The 20,025-nt window shown below is 44.6% G+C and overlaps 1 protein-coding gene across 1 annotated transcript in view; it reads left to right on the top strand.

Annotated features, from left to right (window-relative positions):
• The window catches only part of FAM83C (family with sequence similarity 83 member C), a 92,056-nt gene that overhangs the window by 46,537 nt on the left and 25,494 nt on the right, over positions 1-20,025 (top strand). Inside the window, exon 3 of the mRNA XM_073608227.1 lies at positions 7,236-7,360. Within this exon, the coding sequence (XP_073464328.1) occupies positions 7,236-7,360 (125 nt within the window). The remainder of the gene's footprint in view (positions 1-7,235; positions 7,361-20,025) is intronic.

The raw sequence follows: 20,025 nt of genomic DNA, 5'->3' as shown, positions 1-20,025 counted from the left end.
GTAATTTACTCAAAGTTTTATTTTGGGTATGAAATCTAGACAGTAGTGGAGCAATATTATCTGAGATGAATGCTTGAGGAAAGGCTGACCTAGTTATACCCAGGTACTTTATAGAAGGCTCTACCTTTTTAATATGAGACCATGTAGGTGCAAAGAGTCAGAGAAAGGGTCTAGAGGCAATAACATTGATTTCTCCCAATTTATGCCAAGCCCTGAAAATTTGCCAAATTTATTAACATATTTAATTGCTGCCGGCAGAGATGAACAGATAGTCATTAGAAATAGAAGGACATTATCTGCACATAGTGCTATCTTTTCTTCCAATGGACCTCTAACCTGCCCAGTAATGTCCAGAAGGCAAGGTCTGTAGAAGGCAAGCCAGAGGCTGTATGGCAATGGCAAAAGCAGAGGAGTTAGCAGGCACCCCTGCCTAGTGCCACAACAGAGTCTGAAGGAGGGAGACTGAAGGCCATTAACCCTAATTGAAGCTCTAGGAGCAGTGTACAGTAGGCGGATCTATTGGAAAAAGGTCCGGCCAAGACCAAGTTTTTCAAGAACGACCCACAAATATGGCCACTCAACACTGTCGAAGGCCTTAATGGCATCTAGTGCTAAAAAGGCTTGATCTGAATGGTCCGGCACTGGAACCTGCATATTTAAATAGGTGCGCCTAATGTTCACCGCTGTGGACATGTTGGGCATAAATCCAGCCTGGTCAGGGTGTATAATATGTGTGATTATCTTATTTGACTTCTTAGCAAGTACTGGCGAGTTCTTGTGTTTTTCTATTGATGCACATGGTGTAGGAAGACACAAGTCTAGTCCCCCGCACGCAAGGGTGACTCCATAGGATGCTGAAAGAGAAAGAAATTGCCTTGAAACAAGAAACCTAGGGCAGCAGTCATGGCACCAACTTAAACTGGAATATCGGCAAGGATTAAAGATAAAGACACTGCATACTCAGTGTTTATTCCATCAGCTGCTGAAAGTTCTTACAAAAACTGAGGGTTTAAAGTGATTGTAAAGTCTCTTAATGGTATACTTGCCTCCTCTGTGCAGTTGGTTTTGCACAGAGCAGCCCAGATCCTTCTCTTCTCTGATCCCTCTTTGCTTCTCCTGGCCCCTCCCTCCTATCGAGTGCCACCTCAGCCAGCAGTTCTCTATGGGGGCACCCAAGCCGAGTCAGAGCTCTGTGTATCCATTCAGACACGGCGCCCCACCCCCTCTATTCCCTGTTTGGCGCCCGTGGCTGTCAGCCAGCCAATCAGGAGGAGTGTCCCAGGCAGCTTAAACAGTTGCGGACATCGCTGGAGAGAGATGGGGCTCCGGTAAGTAAATAGGGGATACTGGGGGGCTGCTACACACAAGGTTTTTTATCTTCATGCATAGAATGCATAAAGATAAAATAAACTTCTGCCTTTATAACTCCTTTATAATATGATTTTAATGTTAATTTCAGAATTCTATAATAGAACCAGCTTTGTCCAAAAATATGTTCTTGCCTCACTTCCTGCCTCCCCATTAAGGATATGCTGGGCTTACAGCTTTTGTATATAGCTTGGTTCACCTACAGTTAGGTTGAGACATGTACAGTGCCCTGAAAACTTATTCATACCCCTTGAAATTTTCCACATTTTGTCATGTTACATTCAAAAACGTAAATGTATTTTATTGGGATTTTGTGATAGACCAACACAAAGTGGCACATTGTGAAATTGTGAAGAGGAAGGAAAATGACAAATGGTTTTCAAAGTTTTTTTACAAATATGTGAAAAGTGTGGCTTGCATTTGTATTCAGCCCCCTTGAGTCAATACTTTGTAGAACCCCCTTCTTTCACTGCAATTACAGCTGCAAGTCTTTTTGGGGATATCTCTACCAGCTTTGGACATTTAGAGAGTGAAATGTTTGCCCATTCTTCTTTGCAAAATAGCTCAAGCTCTGTCAGATTGCTGGTGATACTGATGGAGTTATTGCAAACGCATTTTCAAAGGCTTTTTTTTTCTAGTGATATCAAGAATAATATTATTCATTTTTTTTTTTTTTTTTTATTTAGGCAAGTTACCACAACACCATTATCCCGTAGATTTAAGAACAAAGATACAACTATGTTGGTGTCCCTCGTCAATTTTACATTGTATTTTTTAAAATGTAACTGCCTACTCCCACTCCTACTCATTTGAAGTAAAACACATAGCCAAGTATTATTCTCCACAATTTTTTTTATTGTGCATTAAATAAAAAAAAAATTAGACATACTATCTGCCAATAGAACTTAACCAAAAAGTGCATTCTATGCATCCAAAAATATAGAAAATATACTAAATCAAATCATTATTCAACCAAAAAAATAATGTCAAAGTAATAACCCCAAGGCCAGTAATAAATAACACGATAAATAATAAATAACACAATTATCTCCTCCGATTCCTCAACATGTCTGGTTGACGAACGGCTATTCAGAAACTAACTGAAAAGCACGAAATGAAAACCACGAACTGAAAAGTGCGAAATGAAAAGCACGAATCAACACTCACCAAACTTCTACTAACACGAAATTAGCAGGAAGAGCCCAAAGAGTGGCGCTAAAGAGCTGAAAAGCCACGTAGTACCTCTTGTACGTCACTACGTTCGTAATTGTTGGCCAACATTTGTGTGACCGTGTGTATGCAAGACAAGTTTGACCCAACACCCTTCGGACAAAATTCCACGGTTTTGTTGTCGGAAAGTCCGATTGTGTGTACGAGGCATTACAGGTTTTCTTCTAATGCCGCATACACACGACCGGTTTAGCCGTCGTAATAAACACCGACGGTTTCTCCTACAGAATTCCATGCAAGCGGTCTTGCCTACACACGGTTAATCCAAAGTCTGACCGTCCAGAACGCGGTGACGTACAACACTTATAACAGGACAAAAAAAATAAGTTCATTAGCCAGTAGCCAATAGCTTCTGTCTCATACTTTCTTCAGAGCATGCGTCTTTTTTTTGTCCGTTGGACCAGCATACAGACGATCGGTTTTCCCGATAGGAATTTGGTCCGTCAGAAAGATTTAGAACATATTCCATTTCTAGGTCCGTCAGATTTAAAAAAAAAAAAAAAAAAAGTCAGATTGAGGCCTACACATGATCGGTATATACGATGAAAAGCTTCCATCAGACTTTTTCTGTCGGACAGTCCGCTCGTGTGTACGTGGCATAAGAGTGCCCTGTATTTGGCTTCATCCAACTTCCCTTCAGCTCTGACCATCTTCCCTGTCCCTGCTGAAGAAAAGCATCCCCACAACATTATGCTGCCCCCCACTGTGTTTCACGGTGGGGATAGTGTGTTCAGGATGATGTGCAGTGTTAGTTTTTTCCGCCCCACATAGCGTTTTGCTTTTAGGCAAAACATTTTAAATTTGGTCTCATCTGACCAGAGCACCTTCTTCCACATGTTTCCACATGGCTTTCTTCTTGCCACTCTTCCATAAAGGTCAGATATGTGGAGTGCACAACTAATGTCCTTTTGGACAGATTCTCCCTAAAGGAAAACAAGGACAGAGGGCGCACCAGCCTTACGCATTACCTTTGCAACACAGAGATTTATGACAAATAAAATATTGTACTTGCAAACGAGTGATAAAATCAAATGGGGGGGGAGCAAGGTCCATCATTGGCCTCATGCAACAGGATCTGCTGGTCACCCTCGAAATGCGTCAGCATATTTTGGACTGTTTTCATCCCACTCAAGTCTACTGGTCAGCAGATTCTGTTGGATGAGACCAATGATGGACTCGCTTGTGAGTACAATATTTTATTTGTAATAAATCTCTGTGTTGCAAAGGTAATTCACAAGGCTGGTGAGCCCTCTGTCCTTGTTTTTCCTTTAGAGTTATTCCTGGGTTCTCCCCGACCTGTTGAGAGTGGCAGCACAGCCGACGCAGTGGTGTGGTTTGTGAATAAGTCCCTCTTCTTTCATTTACCTTATGACAACCTTTTCAAGCGCAGGAGCATTTGTTTTTTTTGCATTGGACGGATTCTCCCACCTGAGCCATGGATCTCTGCAGCTCCTTCAGAGTTACCATGGGCCTCTTGGCTGCTTCTCTGATGAATGCTCTCCTTGCCTTGCCTGGTCTGTCAGATTAGGTCGACGGTCATGTCCTGGTAGGTTTGCAGTTGTGCCATACTCTTTCTATTTTCGGATGATGGGTTGAACAGTGCTCTGTGAGATATTCAAAGCTTGGGATATTTTTTATAACGTAACCCTGCTTTAAACTCCTGCAACTTTATCCCTGATCTGTCTGGTGTGTTCCTTGGCCTTCATGATGCTGTTTGTTCACTAAGGTTCTCTACAAACCTCTGAGGGCTTCACAGAACAGCTGTATTTATACTGAGATTAAATTACACACAGGTAGACTCTATTTACTAATTAGGTGACTTCTGAAGGCAAATGGTTCCACTAGATTTTAGTTAGGGGTATCAGAGTAAAAGGGGCTGAATACAAATACATGCCACACTTTTCACATATTTGTAAATAATTTGGAAAACCATTTATCATTTTCCTTCCACTTCACAATTATGTGCCACTTTGTGTTAGTCTAGCACAGCAAGAGAGAGAGGGAACAGTGGGTAGGTGGAGAGTTAGTAAGGGGTAGGGGAATTAAAAAGGGTAGAACTATGCTGTAATATAATTACTCTATGGACCCCCGATTAACAAAAATATGGCAATCGGGGGGCCGCCCTATATGGGGGTGGTCAGTGCAGCGAGGATCGCTGTTTTGTAAGGTACGTATTTAATCTTAGAGATGAATACAGAAAATACTCTGTTTGGGGGAGATGCACTAGATAAGCACAGTGAGAACCATAAAGAATGATCATGCAAAAAACAGTCCAACCAGCTAAAAAAAAAATAGAAAATCGAAGCTCTAGTGTGTTTCTGATAATCATGTAGAACATAATAACACCGGGCCGCCCGGTGTTGATGCACCGCTGAGGCGACCTATGGACAGGGGGGACCCGCACAGGCCACTTACGCTCCCGAGCCATGTATGCGCCGGGTCCCCTGTATCCCGTCTCGCAGTGCAACAAGGCCAAGACAGCAGCTTTCAGGCCTGCAGGACAATTGCCATGAACAGGCCAGGGGAAACAGGGGCACAGACACCATATCAACATAAATATAAACATAAACACAAACACAACCCAGCTATAACATGGGTTAACGGAAATGCAAGATGCAGTGTTGTACTCACAGAATACCCCCTTTAAAAGGAGAATGAGGAACATATAAGCATCCTTGCGGCCTATGACCGTGTCCCTGATAAGTGGATCCCATGATGGTGGGACCCATGCGGAGCCGCACGCCGCCCCCACCAGTCCCTAAAAGAACCGGAATAAGGGAGCAACGCGCGAGTCCGCATGAGCCAAACCCCCCGCTGTGGCCCCCTGAGGCAATGTATGCAGTGCACCCCACCCCAGCCCGCACAACCCCCATAGGAAAGAAAAAAGACAAAAATATGAACATATCAAATGGGGAGACATGCTGGGCCAGGCGGTGCCGCTGAAAGTGGAGAGCTGAAGAGCCCGTGTGAACACGTCTCCTAGGCACAGTCGGGTTCCTGAACTGTCAACTTGAAGAATCCTGGGTGGGTCACCAAAACGGGAAAAAGTAAGGGATGCTGCAGACCTGGAGTGCTGTGAGTCTTACCAGTTCCTGTGTTTTAGGGAGTGACCAGTCCTCGGAGGATGTCGGGTGGGATCTGAAGGCTTCTCGGTTAGGCGGGCGAGATCGGGAGCGTCGGACCCTCTGTTGCCGGGGTACAGATGGGTTAGGTGTGTCCTGTGAAAGCAAATAGTCGAACCAGTTAGGTACATCCATCGCCGGTCTGGCAATGAAGTGAAACAGTGCAGGGAGCTGATCCGGTGTGCGAAGGTGAAATTCAGATCCTTGCTTCCTGACTATCAGATGAAAGGGGTGTCCCCAGCGGTAAGTGGCGTCTGCCTCACGAATGACATCCAACAGAGGCCTCATCATCCCACGCATGACACGTGTTAGCCTGGAAATGTCTGGAAAGATCCGGATGGTGGCTCCGTCAAAGTCTATCGGGCCCCTTTCCCATGCTAGACGTAGAATATCCTCCTTAATTGTAAAGAAGTGCACTCTGCACAAGACATCCCGGGGGGGATCAGTGTCCACTGGTGGTCGCTGTGCAGAAGAAGGGGCCCTAGGGCCCGGTATGCGGTGCACCCTGTCTAATTCCAAGTCTGCGGTGGGTGATTTCCCCAGGACCTGGTTCAAAATAGCAATGACAGTGGACCGGAGATCGGGGCCCATCGTGGCCTCTGGGATACCTCTGAGGCGTAGATTATTCCGCCTACTCCGGTTCTCGCCGTCGTCGAGTCGCAGGTGCACATCCACAAGATGGCGGCGAAAGGCCCTATGTTCAGACTCCAGGGATGTAATGCGGGCTTCAGTGTCTGCATGGGAGGACTCTATAACAGTTACCCGCTCCTCCACCGTGTCCACTTGCTGCTTTAAATCATGGAGTTCCCTAGTGAGGGCGTTGACAATTGAAGTGGCCATAGCATTTAGGTCCTGTTTAGAGGGTAAGCCCGACACTATATCCCTCAATGAGCCCTCCACCGTGCCGCAGCCATCCCCTGTGCCCTCTGATGATAGTAGAGTGTCCGCAAACGGGATGGCGGGGGACTGTATGGGCGAGGGCGCCCTGTGTGATAGGGGTGGAAAGTCCTCATCAGCTGCGGGGAGAGCTAACTGTGTGCCCCTCTTACTTGTAGCAGCGGTGTGCGCCGTGGAGACTCGTGGCGGCGCCATCTTGTTCCGTCCGGCCGGAGAGGAGATTGGCTGTTGCCTCAGGAAATAATGGGTGATTTCGGGTCCCCTCCGTTCCTCGGTGGCCAGTGGGTGTTTGCGGCCCCCTGGCATGTGAAGCTGGCTTGGCTGCTCGGTTCTACGGGTGGTTCTCAGCCCGTTCCAGTGCAGAGCTCCCGGCGGTGCGTCCTCACGCTTCCATAGCTAAGCCACGCCCCCAAACTTTAATTAGTTGACAATTACAGTATGGTAACATGATTTTAAACTGAGATAAAGACAGATGTTCTAATTGTGCTGTCAACCCTGCATTATTGGAACACTGGGAGCATGCTGGCTTGTTTTATTCTTTAACAAAGAAAAAGCTATTTGGTTTTTCAATGCTTCATAAGAAATACACCGTTCTGCAATATATTTGTTTTGTTTCAGAATATGAAGGTACGGACTATAACAGGAGATACGTACTGTACGAAGTCTGGAAAGAAATTCTCTGGACAGTCTCTATCAAAGTTTCTTCTGATTGACTGTGAACATGTCATCGCTGGTTCCTACAGGTAACACGACTCTTATCACTGATAATATCATCATATTGGGCTTGAATAAGTTTAGCAGGAATGGCACCCAACCTCCCACACATATGGTTTGACTTGCTGACCAGGGCTTTTTTCAGCGGGGGAGGGGGGGGGGGGGGGGGAGAATGCACCTCCAGCACTGACTGTATGTAATAGCAAGGGGTGCTGGGGTGTGCTGCAGGGTCTATTGATGCTGGCTGCTGGGGGATCTATTTTTGCAGGGGGGGGGGGGCTATGGTTGCTTGGGGTGGGTCTTATATTGCTGGGGTGTTAGTCATTGGGGGGAGATATCTACTGTTGAGGAAGGGGTCTATTGTTGCTTGCTGCTGGAAAGTCTATTAATGCTGGCTGTGGGGAGATCTGTTGTTCCTGCCGGAGGTCTATTTTACTGCTTTTCTTGTTGTCATTATCACCACAAAATGATACCTGGTTCTGTATTCTCTAAAAGGGCAGTAATGGTAGGGAGGTAGGTAGGGGTGAAACTAAGGAACAGTGCCTGGAGGTGGGTAGGAGCTGAGAAAAGTGGTCAAAGGATGAATTCCTGCACCTATTCTCTGAGGAAAAAAAGCCCTGTTAATGACAAATGGACTGGGCATTCTGCAAATGAGATTGCTCCGGAGTTTAGTAAATGAGAAGAAAATCTAACTTCCATCATCCAATCATATGCAAGCAAATAGACTTTTTTTTTTTTTCTCCCTTGCATGTGATTGGGTATTCTTTGTAAAGGGAAGCTTTACAACATTCACTAAGCTCTGGAGCAACTGCACTTGCTATTTTGCCTTTTAGTAAATCAAGGTCATCATGTTTTTGGCCAAAGACTAAAACCTTGTACACACAATCATATTTTTGGCAGGTAATTGTGTGATGACAGACTGTTGGCCTAAAATCCAACCGTTAGTACGCTCCATCAGACAATTGTTGTCCAACTTTCCGCCAACAAATGTTGAATGACAGGCTAGTAAATTTTCGGCAGGCAGCGGTCTGTCAGATTTTCCTATCGTCTGGACACAAGTCCGTCACACAAGTTGAATGTACAAACATGCATGCTCAGAATCAATGCTCACCAAACAAGACATTAGCAGAAGGTGCCCAAAGGGTGGTGCTCAAGAGCTGAAATTCCTCGTAGTACGTCACTACGTTCGTGTTTGTTGGCCGACAATTGTGTACCGTTTGTATGCAACACAAGTTCCTGTCACGTACCCTTCGGACAAAAATCTGACGCTTTGTTAGCCAACAATCTGATCGTGTGTACCAGGCTTTAGAACCAAACATCAAGCAACTGATGTACCTTGTGTAGCGCTACCCCCTTAGGAGCCACTGGATTTTTGGGTCCTCCCTCTCATGCACAGCCAGGCAACAGAAAATTTTCCAGCTTCCACCAAGTAGACAAGAATCAGTCCATGGGAGTTTGTTTTGTTTTTGGTCTATTAGGGGATGAACTTGGATAGGGATGGGAAGGTTTGGGATGCCCAGAACTGTAACTTGATTGCAACTTGAGGACTTGCTAACATTTTGGCTGCCAAAAGTCACTATTAACCCTTTCATGACTAAGCCTATTTTAGAAATTTGGTGTTTACAAGTTAAAATCCGTAAATTTTACTAGAAAATGACTTAGAACCCCCAAACATTATATATATTTTTTTAGCAGAGAATCTAGAGAATAAAATGGCGATTGTTGCAATATTTTTTATCACACGGTATTTGTGCAGCGGTGTTTTAAACGCAAATTTTTGGAAAAGTGACACTTTCATGAATTTTAAAAAATCCAAACAGTAAAGTTACCCCAATTTTTTTGTATAATGTGAAAGATGATGTTACGCCGAGTAAATAGATACCAAACATGTCACCCTTTATAATTGCACACACTCGTGGAATGGCGACGAACTACGGTACCTTTGAATTTCCATAGGCGACGATTTAAAAAATTTTTACGGTTACCAGGTTTGAGCTACAGAGGAGGTCTAGGGCTAGAATTATTGCTCTCGCTCTGACGATCGCGGCGATACCTCACATGTGTGGTTTGCACACCGTTTACATATGCGGGCGCGACTTCCGTATGCGTTTTCTTCGCTGCGCGAGCTCGCGGGGACAGGGGCACTTTAAAAAATTTTTTTTTTTTTATTTAATTTATTTATTTTTGTACTTTATAAATTGTGTTTAAATTTTTTTTTTTTTTTTTTTTTACTTTTATTGCTGTCACAAGCAATGTAAACATCCCTTGTGACAGTAATAGGTGGTGACAGGTACTCTTTATGGAGGGATGGGGGGTCTAAAAGACCCCCCATCCCTCCTTTACACTTCAAAGTATTCAGATCGCCGAAAACGGCGATTCTGAATACTGTGTACTTTTTTAAATTCGGCGCCATTGGCAGCCGAGTAAACGGGAAGTGACGTCATGACGTCGCTTCCGCATTTACAACAAGAAGGCTGGAACGAAGCCGCTCGCAGCTTCGTTCCAGCCCGCCCCCAGCCGCCGAAGGCAGCCGAACGGACACCGGGCCTCCCGATCGCATGGGAGGCCCGGTAACAGCGGCGGGAGGGGGGGATGTCCCCTCCCGCTCCTCCGGTATAACAGCCGAGCGGCTTTTAGCCGCATCGGTTGTTATACTCGGGTAGCCGATCGCCCGCTGAAAACAACTGTACCGGGATGATGCCTGCAGCTGCGGGCATCATCCCGGTATAACCCCGGAAAGCCGAGTACGCATATGTGCGTTCGGTCGGTGGGAAGGGGTTAAGTCCTCCCATGGGATAAACTGATCAGCTGAAATGATGGCAACTATATTCCACACACTAGGTACAGATGCTCTTTTTCTGTAGCAAATGCATATGCACCTGCCTTCTCCTTAGATTCCCCAAGCAATAGGTAGGAGTCCAATCTCGGTATTGAACCTGACTAACTGCTTCTCCTCAATCAGGCTCTGGGATGTAGTGGTTGAAGTTACTCAGTGCCTTAGGTGAATCCTTAGGCCAAAGTGACTTCTGCACAGACCTCCTGCTGAATAGGTCCTGGCCATGGCTTTCAGGAGGGCTTTAGCTAAATCTAGCTGAGGTTAGAAAGGATGTGAGTCTTCAGTGGCTTCCGACTTCTCTCTCTGGCTCCTTCCTTCTGCCCAGGGACAGAGCCCCCTAGCACAGGGATCACCTCCAGGCAACTGGACCCTGGACTCTGCTCCCACATGACCAGGCTCCAGAATATATATGGTCCATCTCTTCATCTTCTGGGCCGTCCCCACCCAGGAGTTGGAGGAGACTCCATAAATATTCAGACCTAATCTCTGCTGCTCCACCTTCTACGTTGTAGCACCCTCCAGCTGCTCCAGAAGCCAGGAGGAGGCAGCAGAGACTCAGCCCTTGGAGCTCTGAAAGCTTACTCTAAACAAATTAACCCCGGCTCCTCTGCCTACAAAGGAGCCCAACTACATTTTCCTACACTGTACACTGAGGGTGCTACACTTGTGTGGCTTTGACATCTAATTTACTGTTAACACCCTTACTACTGGCTCATTGGTCTGCTAGGTGGTCTAATTAGCCAATTACAAAGTGCTGAGCGAAGGGCTAGACCAAAGCCTATAACCATGGGAGTATGTCCGTTTCAGAGTGGTTTCTGTGTCTAAAGATGCTCTGCAATGAAGCAGCAATTGTGAGCTTCAACTTTATCAGGTGTATCTTATAAAAAAAATTGCATAACAATTAACCCAGTGAAAGTGCAAGTACAAAAAAGTTAACGGTCTATTTCCTCTGCTGGTCAAATGTTGTTCATTTCATTAAAACAGAAAATACTGCATTTTGGCCACTGGACAGGAATTTTCCAATGATACCTAGCACCATCTATAGGCCAAATGCGGACTTTTTAAAAATTTTTTTTGTTTTAAATCAATGGAAAAAAATGACTAGACTAGCACAGGAAATAGCCTAATAAAGTGATACCTCGGTTCACTAACTTAATTCGTGAAACGACTCTGGTTGCGAACCAAGGCAACTTTTCCCATAGGGTTCAATGTAAATGAGGTTAATCCGTTCTGACCTTTTTTGTTTTTGGACCACACAAATATTAAACCAGGTACAGTATAAAGAGAGAGAGAACACTAACCTTGCTTGACTTCTAGTGTGGAGGAAGGCGAATGGGAGGTGGTTATTGTTCGGCTGGAGAGTCCCCCTCCATAAGGACATTGGGGAGATCTCCTTCAGGTGTTACCTCTCTTTGTCTCTTAGCCGCAGGCTCAGTTTTGGTGAAATCTGTCCAATGTCACGTGTCTTTTCCTGCGCTGCATAACCCTCCAGAAATGAGAGACCACGTTATCCTTCATCAGATTTAACACTGTTCGTTAGTTATGTTGGGGTGGTGCTTCTCAAAAAAATCATGGCACTCGTTCCATTTTTCAATAATGCATTTTATGGCATCACTGCTAACCTCCTCCCTGTCTTCCTAAACGCCTTCTGCTGCTCATTGTGGAGTTCAGAAAGTTCTTCTGTGGTCAGCTCCTCCTTATGTTCCTCCTTCTGTTCCTCAACAAGCACCTCTATGTCTGCATCATCGACGTCCACACCCATACTGTTGCCCATGGACACAATCTCCTCCACTACCTCTGCATCAGACCCTTCAAAGTCACAATCAGTGACACATTCTGGCCACAGTTTCCTCCAGGCTAAGCTTAAGGTTCGGTGAGTGCCATCTTCCCAGGCTTTGTCAATGAGGTTAATGCAGTGGAGAACATTGAAATGTTTCTTCCAGAATTCTTTTATACTCAAGGACGTCTCTTCAGTGACATTAAAACACCTAGTGAAGAAGGCCTTTGTGTACAGCTTCTTGAAGTTGCAGATCGCTTGCTGATCCAAGGGCTGCAGAAGGGGTGTCATGTTGGGGGGGGGGGGACTTGACATTTTATGAAGTCATACTCAGCGTCCATATCATCCACCAAGGCTGGAGGGTGTGCCGGGGCATTGTCCATCATAAGAAGGCACCTTTCAGGCAGTTGGTTGTTAGATATTTTCTTATGGTGGGTGCGAACAACTCGTGCAGCCATTCCATGAACAATTGCTTTGTGACCCAAGCTTTCGCATTGGCCCTCCACATGATGGGCAGTCTGGCCTTGTTAACATTCTGTTCCCTGAATGCACGAGGGGTCTGGGAATGGTACACAAGTAGTGGCTTAATCTTTAGATCAGTGCTTGCGTTCACACACAGCAAAAGAGTCAATTTGCCCTTCATGGGCTTGTGCCCTGGCAGTGCTTTTTCCTCCTGCGTGATATAGGTTATGTTCGGCATCTTTTTCCAGAAGAGCCCTTTTTTATCACTGTTGAACACTTGTTGAGCGACGTATCCTTCTGTCTTCGTGAATTCCGCAAATTCTTTCTTGTAGGGTTCTGCACCGGCCTTCTCAGAACTGGAAGCCTCACCATGTCTTGTCACACTGTGGATTTCACTTCTCTTGCAGAATTTTTCAAACCACCCTCTACTGGCTTTAAATTCTTCACTTGCTGCACTTTTAGAGGCATAGGCGTGCGCACAGGGTGTGCCAGGTGTGCCTGGGCACACCCTAATCGCCTTGTGTGGTGCATATTCCCCCCTGTTTAGACCACTGATATTTCATCCCAAAAAAAAATGTTACAAAATAAAATACTTTAAAAAGAATAAAAATAAAACTACTGACACTGTCCACTGCCCTACTGACACCATCTGTACATATACACATGCATATGTATTTGAGCTTTGGGGTGCACACCCTAATGCAAGAGGCTGCGCACACCTATGTTTAGAGGGTTGTTTTTTGCAGCAAATCACTGTGCAATTTATTGGCTTTTTCACAGATCATAGCTTCACTAACGCTATCACCGCCAGCTGTTTCTCATTCAACCACACTAACAAAAGTTTTTCCACCTCTTCCAGCACTTGCATCCTCTGCTTGGTTAACCTTATCTTTGCTCCTTTTGCCACATCAGCTCTTTTTGATGACAGCTTTCTTCTGCAAAATAGTCAAGATTGTCGACCTCGCCATCTTGTACTCTGAGGCCAGATAAGTCACATGAATACCACGGTCATGCTTTTCTACAATTTCCTTCTTCAGCTCAATGGTTATTTTCTTCACAACCTTATTCTTACAATTCCTGCTTTTAACAGTCTTGTCACTTTCATTACCGCTCTGTACATTCTTGTCACCTTCATTACTGCTCTGCACTTTCTTCTTACCACCATGCTTGCTCCACACTTTCTTGTCCCCTTCATTACCACTCTGTACATTCTTGTCACCTTCATTAGCACTCTATACTTTCTTGTCACCTTCATTACCGCTCTGCACTCTCTTCTTACCACCATGCTTGCTCCACACTTTCTTGTCACCTTCATTAGCGCTCTGTACATTCTTGTCACCTTCATTACTGCTCTGCACTTTCTTCTTACCACCATGCTTGCTCCACACTTTCTTGTCCCCTTCATTACCACTCTGTACATTCTTGTCCCCTTCATTACCACTCTGTACATTCTTGTCACCTTCATTAGCACTCTATACTTTCTTGTCACCTTCATTACCGCTCTGCACTCTCTTCTTACCACCATGCTTGCTCCACACTTTCTTGTCACCTTCATTAGCGCTCTGTACATTCTTGTCACCTTCATTAGTGCTCTGTACATTCTTGTCACCTTCATTAGCGCTCTGTACATTCTTGTCACCTTCATTAGTGCTCTTTACATTCTTGTCACCTTCATTAGCACTCTGTACTTTCTTGTCACCTTCATTACCGCTCTGCACTCTCTTCTTACCACCATGCTTGCTCCACACTTTCTTGTCACCTTCATTAGCCCTCTGTACATTCTTTTCACCTTCATTAGCGCTCTGCACTCTCTTCTTACCACCATGCTTGCTCCACACTTTCTTGTCACCTTCATTAGCGCTCTGTACATTCTTTTCACCTTCATTAGCGCTCTGCACTCTCTTCTTACCACCATGCTTGCTCCACACTTTCTTGTCACCTTCATTAGCGCTCTGTACATTCTTTTCACCTTCATTAGCGCTCTGCACTCTCTTCTTACCACCATGCTTGCTCCACACTTTCTTGTCACCTTCATTAGCGCTCTGTACATTCTTTTCACCTTCATTAGCGCTCTGCACTTTCTTCTTACCACCATGCTTGCTCCACACTTTCTTGTCACCTTCATTACCGCTCTGCACTTTCTTCTTACCACCATGCTTGCCCTGAATTTTCTTTGGAGCCATACTGGATGTCCACTACAGTATGTGATAAAAAGCACACAAAAAAGCTTTTACAGCAAGTGTGCACAGGGATGTACTGTACAGTATGTGCTAAAAAGCACACTAAAAAGCTTAACACTGTAAGTGTCTTCACAGTACACATTTAGTGTCTCTCTGTGACCGCAATCTCACCTACAGGAAGTTGCAACCACGTGTCAGAGCAGGGAAGATGGCCGCAGCTCGTGTTCCTGACCCAAAGCGGAGTTTAGGTACCGAAGCAAATTTTTGTGAACTCTTCTTTTCACCAACCAAGTTGTTCGTGAACAGAAGCGTTTGTGAACCGAGGTATCGCTGTACTATTTCATCATTGCCCCTTTCACACAAAAAGGATGTACATGTCGTTTCACTGAGCAAAATGTTATGCAAATTTTTTATAAATATGTGTGCTTATGCCACCGATTTTGGTTCCCAACTACATTTTTCGCTGCTTTGTTTTATTGTGGTGTGATGTCGAATTTACTTAGTGTAAAATACAAAGAATAGATTCAGAAAGGAATGTAACCTCAGTTCTGATGCGCAGTTCTGGGTCTACGCAGCCTGTCTGCAAATCTTGGTTTTCTTGCTGGACTTGAACAGAACTATTTCGGCTTGGCAGTGAAAACAGGTTGAACAATGCAGGGCCAAGATTTATTTATAAAATTGTATTCACATAATATTGCCTATAAGACTCAATTTAAAACTGGTTGCATGCAGTATTTTTTAGTGTAATTAGATTTTCGCCTATTTAGAAAAGCTCTGTCTAATCATTATAGCTGGGGTAGGGGAGGGCTTAAGGGTAGGGCTGGCAGAAAGCTTTTTTTTTTTTTTTTTTTTTTTTTAAAGTGAAGCTATGCTACAGCACCCAAGTGAGGACACACTATCTTCCTTTTTTCATTTCAAAAAAGTTATAATTTGATTTGCATTTTAATGAGTGAAATAAGTGTTTGACTCCTTCACAAAACATGACTTAGTACTTGGTGGCAAAACCCTTGTTGGCAAACACAGAGGTCAGACATTCCTTGTAGTTGGCCACCAGGTTTACAGACATCTCAGGAGGGATTTTGTTCCAATTCTCACCCAAGATTTGACGGTACGTGGCCCTGTCCATCGTCCCTTCAATTGGGTAAAAGTGTCCTGTCCCCTTAGCAGAAAGACGACAGCGAAGCATAATGTTTCCACCTCCATGTTTGAAGGTGAGGATGGTGTTCTTGGTCATAGGCCACATTCCTCCCCCTCCAAACACGGCGAGTTGAGTTGATGATGCCAAAGATCTCGATTTTGGTCTCATCTGACCACAACCCATTTCAGCCAGTTCTCCTCTGAGTCATTCAGATGTTAATTAACAAGCTTCAGACAGGCCTGTACATGTGCTTTCTTGAGCAGGGGGACCTTGAGGGCACTGCAGGATTTCAATCCTTCACAGCGTTGTGTGTTACCAATTGTTTTCTTGGTGACCATGGTCCCAGCTGCCTTGAGATCATTGACAAGATTCTCCCATCTAGTTGTGGGTTGATTACTCACCGTTCTCAGGATCGTTGAAACCACAAGATGAGATCTTGCATGGAGCCCCAGACCGAGGAAGATTGACAGTTATTTTGTGTTTCTTCCATTTGCGAATAATCGCACCAACTGTTGTCACCCTCTCACCAAGCTGCTTGGCAAAAATCTTGCTGATTGATAGGGGATCAAATACTTCTTTCACTCATTAAAATGCAAATCAACTTATAACTTTTTTGAAATGCGTTTTTCTGCATATTTTTGTTGTTATTCTGACTCTCACTGTTAAAATCTACCATTAAAATTATAGACTGTTTATTTCTTTGTCAGTGGGCAAACATACAAAATGAGTTCCACCCATATAAAAGTCAGCAGCTACAAAAGGTGATGATTGTCCAGCGATGGAGCGGAACGAAGCCCCGCTCCTCTCCCCCTCCTTTTTGCCGTGCCGACATTGTCACTATGGGCGCCCAGCTGTGGCTTCACAGTCAGCACGCACTATGCATACGCGAGCGGCGCTGCACACTGTGACTGGCTGGGCAATCATGTGGGACCTGTGATGTGTCCCAGATGATTGCCGAGAGGGAGGGGGGAGAGGTGAACTTGCTTCCGGCACCCGGGGAGGAAGTGGGAGCTGGATCTCTCTAAAGAAAAGGGTTTCTGCCCCCCCCCCCCAAAAAAAAAAATGACATGCCAAATGTGGCATGTCAGGGGGTCACCTTCACTTATAGTGGAAGTTCCATTTTTGGGCGGAACTCCGCTTTAACAGGGGATCAAATACTTTTTTTCCTCACTGTACATGCTTCTCCTGACCTTGTGACCCAGTAAGCACTCAAGCTAAAGACAGCTAGGCAACTTTTAGAAGTTGATCAGTAATGGCAGCCTACATATTTTTACTCTTAACATGACCCTGTCTTTGATAAAAAAAATAAATAAAATATTAAAGAAGCACCAGCCTGTGAATAAAGATTAGTTACTGTATACTTACCTGTACAGCAGATGGTGAGTCCAATCATCAAGAGCATTTAATACTCCCAGGTGTGTCAGATGCCTGCTCCCCGGCTGCAGTTTATGGTGCTATCCACTGGACACAGTAGTAACATAAGGGGTAGCAGATGAATCCATAGCATGCAGTTCAGAATGCAACATCAACATCTCAAGACGTGTTGGATGCCAGAGGTCACAAAAGCAGTTAAAGTGGAACTTTAGGCCACAATAACAAATGGGCAAACGGGCACGAATTTTAATGCAGGAGATATATGCTATGTCCCTTTTGCATTAAAGTTACACACCTGCCTGTCTGCCCTATGTACATTGAGCCATACATGAGCAGCAATGCCGAATCTGCCTGAACTCCTGCGCATGTGCGGGAGTGACGTCATCCCCATCGTCATGGGCGATTGAGACCCAGAAGGTGGCCACCCAAAGATGTCAGCGTCCGGGCAGGGAGGTTGGGGACGCTGCATCGCTGCAGCTGAGGTGAGTATAGTCCTGCTTTAAACAGAGCATCAATTGGACACCCCCTGATGGACAGGCAAGTATAATTAAACTTCTTTCACAGCCTGTACCTATTGTATTTTTTATAGCAATGGCAGGATGCCTTTTAAAGCCGATTCTGGGCACAACATAAAAAAACAAAAAAAAACAAAACAAAAAAACACTTTGTAGTGGGACGCCCCCCCCCCCCCCGCAAGGGTTAAATACTCATTATGTCTAGGGGTCCTGGAATAAAGAGAAATACATGTTCTTGTTCTACACTCCAGCAGGCTCCCTCCAGTGGTGTGACTGGGGCACTGCAGCCACCTCTCTAGGTCACTCATAGCTGCAATTGCATGTGCAGCACTCCACGTACAAAGCAGGGTACATAGTCCTGTGTTGTATATGACCAGACCGAAGAATTGCCCACAGACTGGAACCTCAGGAAGAAGAAAGCATGGGAGCGGGGTTTAGGGTAAGTAATACTGCCTCATATTCTATCCACTAGACATAACAAGTATTTTTAACCTTTGCAGTGTGTGGTGGTGGTGGGGGGCACAGCAAGGGTAGATTTTGACTAATTCCTGGAGTTGGGTGTTAAAGGTTAAAGTGATACTAAACACACACTGTTTAATTTAAATGATCCCTTCTTTTTCTGTACATTGATGATGGCACTGGTAATTAAATAAATAAAAATCAAAGTACCTTTTTCCTAATCAATATACAGCTGTCACATGACCCAAATCTTTCCCAGCCTGTCTGCAGGGAAACGGAAGCAAGAGAAGCTTCTAGTCCTCTGCTGCTGGTCACATGTTAAAAATAAAAAAAATTAAAAAGACCAGCATTTGGGATACAGAGTAAAAATAAAAAATAGCAGTAAACTCTCTTAAATTGTCATACAAATATATACACTATATTGTCAAAAGTATTGGGATGCCTGCCTTTACACACACATGAATTTTAATGGCATCCCAGTCTTAATCCGTAGGGTTCAATATTGAGTTGGCCCACCCTTTGCAGCTATGACAGCTTTAACTCTTCTGGGAAGGCTGTCCACAAGGTTTAGAAGTGTCTATGGGAATGTTTGACCATTCTTCCAGAAGAGCATTTGTGAGGTCAGGCACTGATGTTGGATGAGAAGGCCTGGCTCGCAGTCTCCGTTCTAATTCATCCCAAAGGTGTTCTGTCGGGTTGAGGTCAGCACTCTGTGCATGCCGGTCAAGTTCCTCCACCCCAAACTCACTCATCCATGTCTTTATGGACCTTGCTTTGTGCACTGGTCCAATTCATTTGGTGGAGGGGGATTATGGTGTGGGGTTGTTTGTCAGGGGTTGGGCTTCGCCCCTTAGTTCCAGTGAAGGGAACTCTTAAGGCGTCAACAGTTTGGGAACAGTTTGGGAATGGCCCATTCCAGTTCCAACATAACTGCACACCAGTGCACAAAGCAAGGTCCATAAATACATAGATGAGCGAGTTTGGGGCAGAGGAACTTAAATTGTCTGCACAGAGTCCTGACCTCAACCCGATATAACACCTTTGGGATGAATTAGAGTATAGACTGCGAGCCAGGCCTTCTCATCCAACATCAGTGCCTGACCTCACAAATGCTCTTCTGGAAAAATGGTCAAACATTCCCATAGACACTTCTAAACCTTGTGTTTAGCTGGTTAGTGGATATGGAGAAGGAGGGAAGAAGTGGGCTGTCATTTACCACTGTGTATACACCCACATGTGTGAGTCTATAGTCGCATGCGCTGCTCAGATATGATAGGGAGGAAATGCTCAGCATAGAAACCCACTGAAAACTGAGCATATGCAGAGCTTCCAACACTGCTCTGCAAAAATCCCTAGCGGCATTGGGGACATGGACAGAGGGGGGTGATAGAGAACAGCAGGATCAACCAGGTTTTTTGCAGAATACAGAAAATGAATCTCATAGTGACTGAGTATGAACAGCATTTGATAGTTTATTATTTGGGTTTATTGATGCTTTAAGTTCACCTTTTATATTGATTGTTGGCTAAGCTGATATTCTGAAACAAGGCATAAAAAAAAAAACATCTGGTATACAACAGAATACCACTGTATATAGCACAGTGCCATACCTCTGTATATAGCACACTTAACTATTTTGTTTTTCCTATCCCATCCTGGCAACAAGCAAATAGCTGAACATTCTAACAATAAAATAATCAAGACCTAAAAAGACAATGTGTTACTGTGTCTATACCAGTATTTATTTATTTATTTTATTTATTTCAGGTACTTATATAGCGCCGTCAATTTACGCAGCGCTTTACATATTCATTGTACATTCACATCAGTCCCTACCCTCAAGAAGCTTACAATCTAAGGTCCCTAACTCACATTCATACATACTAGGGACAATTTAGACAGGATCCAATTAACCTACCAGCATGTCTTTGGAGTGTGGGAGGAAACCGGAGT

This window comes from Aquarana catesbeiana, linkage group LG12, assembly GCF_042186555.1.
Source record: "Aquarana catesbeiana isolate 2022-GZ linkage group LG12, ASM4218655v1, whole genome shotgun sequence".
Lineage (NCBI taxonomy): Eukaryota > Metazoa > Chordata > Amphibia > Anura > Ranidae > Aquarana > Aquarana catesbeiana.
Note: the sequence above shows the minus strand (reverse complement) of the source record. Positions and strands in the feature narration are given on the sequence as shown.